This window comes from Otolemur garnettii, unplaced genomic scaffold (genome assembly GCF_000181295.1).
Source record: "Otolemur garnettii isolate 467f Iridium unplaced genomic scaffold, OtoGar3 scaffold00089, whole genome shotgun sequence".
NCBI lineage: Eukaryota > Metazoa > Chordata > Mammalia > Primates > Galagidae > Otolemur > Otolemur garnettii.
In genome coordinates, this window is record NW_003852484.1 from 6,108,632 (window position 1) to 6,114,812 (window position 6,181).

At 38.8% G+C, this 6,181-nt stretch overlaps 1 protein-coding gene across 1 annotated transcript in view; it reads right to left on the bottom strand.

Moving 5' to 3' along the window:
• The window catches only part of POGLUT1 (protein O-glucosyltransferase 1), a 27,681-nt gene that overhangs the window by 8,765 nt on the left and 12,735 nt on the right, over positions 1-6,181 (bottom strand). The window contains exons 5-6 of the mRNA XM_003795095.3: positions 5,125-5,246; positions 250-309 (exon numbers count right to left, since the gene is read on the bottom strand). Coding sequence (XP_003795143.1) covers positions 250-309; positions 5,125-5,246 — 182 coding nt within the window. The remainder of the gene's footprint in view (positions 1-249; positions 310-5,124; positions 5,247-6,181) is intronic.

The window sequence follows — 6,181 nt, forward strand, 5'->3', positions numbered from 1 at the left end:
AAAAAAAAAAAAAAAAAATATCTATTGAATGACCAGACGACTAGATGGATGACCTTTAATTCTTTGAATTTCCATTCAATTAAGAGCAAGTTGGTCAAATAATCTGAATAGTCTGAAATTGGGATTCCACATTTATTTCTTAGCTATCTTAGCTTTCTCTGAGCTACAGAGTTCATCACAACCTCAAGATCACTTATTTGTATATTACTTAGAAGAATATCTTTGTAAAATGTCAGAAAATATACGTACCTTGATCCTCGGAAATATGCTGTAGAATTTTTCTTTTTCCATGGCCACTGTGCTGCTGACCTAAAAATACAGATTTTTGATTAGTTTGTTTTCTCAGTTATATAAGGATGAGTTTTAACCATTTCTGAAGATTAGTTCAGAACTTTATATTTTCAAATAAGTCTGATCAAAGCTACTTAAAGGAAAAAGCCCTGAAAAATACTATATTCCCTACTGTTATCATTTCATTAGCCCTGCAGGTGCTAGACAGTTACATCTATCTCCCCATTAATGTAAGTTAAGAGCATTGGAAGAAAAGCCCCCCAAACTCTGAATGCCATGTTTAGGGCTGTTTAATTGGGCACAATGAGGCTTTCCTCTCCACTTTAAGTAGAGTACTAATGATAAAGTTAGTATATGAAGACAACTGCAAAAATACCAGAAATTGAATGAAAGGGCAATTACTCTCTGATTTCATGTTTCTGATGGGTAGGAGGTATCATCAGAGTTAGTCTGATACTTGCCAAGTATCCTAGAATTCTTAAAACTGTACTAAGTGTTCTGTAAAGATTACATATCCTTAAAACTCAGGTCTCAGTACACATTACCATGACCAGCCTTCCTTGCTGAAACTGCTATCTCACAGATGCATCATTCTTAACTTTCTTCGTAGGAACCCTCCCTGCACAGAAGTCTGCGCAGCGTCTTCTTCTGAAAAAGGAGGGGAAGGCTGAACTGGAGTTAATGAGGGATTGATGGGCTGTATTACAGTAATGGAGAAACTTAGGATATAAACTTTTTAAAGTATATGTCCTTTTCAGATACATAGAGTGCATGTACTCATTTTCACCCAGTTGAGAGCATTGCTCAGTGTTCTCCAGGCCATCAGTTTCTGCCCTGGCTCATTCATTCTCTCATCTGGCCCTTCTTGCTGGATCACCTTCACCCGATTCTCCAGTCCAAGGCTAGAATTATCTGTTTCACCCCTCTACTTCCTCCTACCAAAATATAAACACTATGGCACTGGATCTGGAGGGGTTTGTTTGTGGTGAAAAAAATGTTACTTGCTCATTATAGAAAATTCTAATGGAAGAGTATAAAGATAAAAGCAAAAAATCATCTGGAATCTCCCTATCCGGTAACAATGTAAGATTTTAGTGGGAAATTCCTTCCAATCATTTTTCCATATTAGTGGCTTTCATCTGGGGGTAATTTTGCCCTTCCCCTTAACCCAGGTGACATTTGGTCATATCCGGGGACATTTGGATTGTTACTACTGGGGAATTGCGACTGGTGTTTAATGGATAGAGGCCAGAGATGCTGCTAAACAGAACAGCCTCCACAACAAAGAATTATCCAGCCCAACACGTCAGTAGTACCAAGACTGAGAAACCTCACTCTATTTAACAGGAAGTCAGAACATACTGTTAGGTGACATTCTTCTTAGGAAACTTAGTACAAACAATACTAATAGCCAATACCTATTAGCACCTTACTATGTTCCAGATACTGTTCCGTTCTAAATGCTTTATATATTTCAAATCATTTTCACAACCTCATGTGATAGGTTTTATTACTCCTTTTACAGATGAGGTCTGTGAGAGGTAAGCAACTTGACCAGAATCACGCAGAGCCATGATTTCAACCTAGATTCCAGTTTTTAAACCCCATTCTACCTTGCTTTGCCATTTTCTCACAGTACTTCATTTTATAGTCGTGTCGTAATTCATTTCATCCCTTACTGATGGACCTTTAGGTACTTTCCAACTTTCTGCTCTAAGAAAAACACAGTGGAGAACATCCTTGTACGTATATCTTTGCATAATTATCTAAAATCTCAGGATACGTTCTAGACGTAGAATGGCTGGATCAAAGGATATACAGTATACATTTTCAATTTTAATATATATCGTCAAACTACCTAAAAAAATATATTATCAGGTTATACTCAACATCGCTTCTCTTCATTTCCTTGGAACCCAGGAAAACTGTGTTCAACATACACAGACTTGAACTGTTTTCTCTCTGCTTCATTCTCCCTCCCGCCTACTCACTCCTCAAGAGACCTATGTTAGGACTTTTTCTCCAGGCATATGCTGATAGTGGCCACTACCACAGCCTGATACTGCCTCCTTCTAAAACCTTCTCTGACAGTAAAAAATGAAACCTTCAAATCTACAAAGATCACTGAATTATTCTACAGAGTAAATGAGGACAAACTCCCAAAAGATTATAAAAAATAAGACAGAAAAATGGCAGGCAGATAGATAAATGCAGATCGATACACAAGCAGGTTATAAAGCTTTAAGGCAACAAATGAATTCACATCACTAGAGATTCCAAATGGAGGGCCAAAAAAAAAAAAGAACTTCCAGTTCTCTAACTGTGAATAAACTCAGTTGAACAAAAGGGGAAGGTATCAAAAGGAAAAAATGTTCACGTAAGATCAGATTTTAACACACACTCTATCTCCCCAAAGATGGCTATCAGTTTATAAGAGAGAAAATAAAAAAAACTACACAGAGGAGGAACTAGAGAACACCATTAATGTGGGGCGGATGGGCACAAAATCACTATGTAAGTAATTGGGCCTGCAGTACATAAACTGAATCTATGAGGAAATAGACAAAGCAAAACTAAGGAATGTTATTTAAAAAAAAAAAGTTAATATCATAAAAGAGAAAGACAGAAGAGCCGTTCTTGATTAAAAGAAACCAAAGAGACATGACAACTAAATGCAATCTGTGATCCTGGACTGTGTTCTGTACTACAGAGGGGAAATGCTATATAATATGTAATCTAGAAAAAATAAATTTTATACATATTACATATGTAGCCTAGATGTCCATCAAAGGAAATAATGAAATTATCCATATAGTGGAATACTATGCAACTGTTAAAATAACAAGGTCAATTCTGATATACAGATGTGGAAAAATTACTTAGAAACGTTAATAAGTGAAGGGGAAAAGTTCCCTGGGTTGTATGTTTTCTGTAAATTTTTATGAGTACATACAGGTTTCATAATTAGTAAAAATGTCTTTAAAGATTTTGAAAACAAAGTAGCTGGCTGGGCATGGTGGCTCATGCCTATAATCCTGGCACTCTGGGAGGCCAAGGCAGGTGGATTGCTTGAGCTCATGAGTTTGAGACCAACCTGAGCATGAGCAAGACCCACTGTCAACCCAAAGTCAGGAGTTTGAGACCAGCCTGAGCCAGAGAAAGATCTCATTTCTAAAAATAGCCAGGCATTGTGGTGGGCACCTATAGTCCTAGCTACTTGGGAGGCTGAGGCAAGAGAATCACTTGAGCTCAAGAATTTAAGGTTGCTGTGAGCTAAGATGTCATGGCACTTTACCCAGGGTGACAAAGTGAGACTCTCAAAAAAAAAAAAAAAAGTAGCCATATGGCAGGTTGTAAAAGAGCTATAAAAAGAAAGAAGAATGTGAAAAGGGTATTTGAAAGTATCTAGGGCAGGAGTCCTCAAACTTTATTTAAACAGGGGGCCAGTTCACTGTCCCTCAGACCATTGGAGGGCCGGACTGCAGGCCCCGGGACGAGTCGGCTGCTAAGCAGGACAGGCAGCAGCAGCAAAAACATCCAGTGGGCCAGGTAACTGTCCTCAGCAGGCCGTAGTTTGAGGACACCTGATCTAGGGGGAAAAAAGATTAGAAAATCAAGGGCAAAAAACAAGAATAACTTAGAGAAAAAAAGGTTAAAGACAAACCTCCCCTTTCCACCACCAAAATCATGTTCAAAACCAAAAACTAAGCAAGAAATGATGGTTTCAATGTTAGAAGACCACAGATAATATTAACTGTAGAGAGGGTAATATACTTGGAAAATGTTAGGAGAACACAGATAATATTAACTGTAGAGAGGGTAATATACTTGGAAATCTGGACTTCAGGCCCAGGTTTGCCTCTAACCTTGACCAAGTCCCTTAACCTCACTAAGCATTTATTCCCTTAATAAAAAATAATTTCCAGTTCCAGTTCTGTGAAGTATGAAACTAACTTGTTGTTTGTTTTTAATTTCCAAATTATACCTGCTGTAGGAGAGACTTGTTTTCTTGTTTTTAACCAATGGGCTCTAATCTTCACTGAGGACTAAGATTATATTTCTTCAGGAAGGGATGCTTCTTTAAATCCCCTTTGAATCCTCAGTCACAATTAGTAGAGATGATAGCTCTTTGTGAAATCGGGTTGAATTAATTGCAGTTTTTCTTATACCTGAGAAAAGACCTATATAGACTGTTTCTAGAAGTTCCCTAAGTGAGCACCAAACGTGTTTGAATCATTAATGTAAAATGTAGTTCAGTAAGAAATACCTACAGTTTGAATCATCTACACAATCTAAATTCTGAAATGATAGTAGTATGCAGTCAGCAGGCCAAGGCATGTCTCAGAGAGCTCTCAGAGAGCATCTGGAATAAGCTGTACTTGAGACAGCTGAGACATTTATGCCCCTCATACACACCTGAAGTATTCAGCCCTCAATTATCAAACACACTGATATTCTTCCAAGTATTTTCTATCCTCCCTCGCAACATGGTCATTCACTTTTTCTTATTACAAAAGTAATTCACTCTTTTTTTCTATAATAAACAGAACACTGTAAATGTTAAAAGTACAGGAAAATTTAAAGAAAGCAAAAGGTTCTATAACCCCCTCCGCAACAGGCACTGTTGATGGTTCAGAATAGATTCTTCTGCCCCTCTTTAGATATGTAAATATTTAGATATGTAAATATTTTTATACACATAAAAAATGACTTTTACTAGTTATTATGTTTTTAACTTGAAAGTCAGTCATTTTAAATAATTGGTTATGTTCTACTGATAATTTCAAGAAAACGCACAAAGAGGAAAACATAAAACCTCTTTAAAGTACCTACCTTACCAGATCTTCTCTGAAAAGATCCCATCGTCCGAGACCTGTAGGATAAATTGGCCAAACAGCAGGGCCCCCTTCCCAAAATGTCCAAGCAGGATACATGATATCATGGTACTCTGATGTCTTCGACAAAAACATAAAGGTCATTCTAAATCAGTCTTGGAACAGAGTGAGAAGAAGCAAACTGCATTCATGCCACAGGATCTGGACAAAGGCCTTGCTCTAATGTCACGTTGCCAAACACATATTTTACCTAGTGAATAAGTCTAGATTCTAGACATTAAAAGGCAAAAGTGACCATAGGTTAAAATTCTTGGGTTCACTGAATTGTAGAATTTATTAACACATTAAAGGTCAACTTTTGTGTGTGTATGTGTTAGAGTCTCACTTGGCCAAAATCAGTACAGCACCATGGCATCATAGCTCACAGCAACCTCAAACTCTTGGGCTCAAGCAGTCCTCCTGCCTCAGCCTTCTGAGTAGCTGGGACTATAGGCACCTGCCATAATAGCTGGCTTTTTTTTTTTTTTTAAGAGACAGAGTCTCACTTTATTGCCCTCAGTAGGGTGCCATGGCATCACAGGTCACAGCAACCTCCAACTCCTGGGCTTAGGTGATTCTCTTGCCTCAGCCTCCCAAGTAGCTGAGACTACGGGCACTCACCACAACGCCTGGCTATTTTTTTGTTGCAATTTGGCCGGGGCTGGGTTCGAGCCCGCCACCCTCGGTATATGGGGCCAGTGCCCTACCCACTGAACCACAGGTGCCGCCCACACCTGGCTATTTTTAAAGACAGGGTCTTGCTCTTGCTCAGGCTGGTCTCAAACCTGTGAGCTTAGGCAGTCCACCTGCCTCTGCCTCCCAGACTGCTAGGATTATAGGTGTGAGCCACCACACCCGGCTAAAGGTCAACTTTTTCAGTTCCCTGAAATTGTGTTTTTATAGAGGATATATACCATTAAGTTTTTTTTTTTTTTTTTTGAGACAGAGCCTCAAGCTGTCCCCCTGGGTAGAGTGCCATGGCATCACAGCTCACAGCAACCTCCAACTCCTGGGCT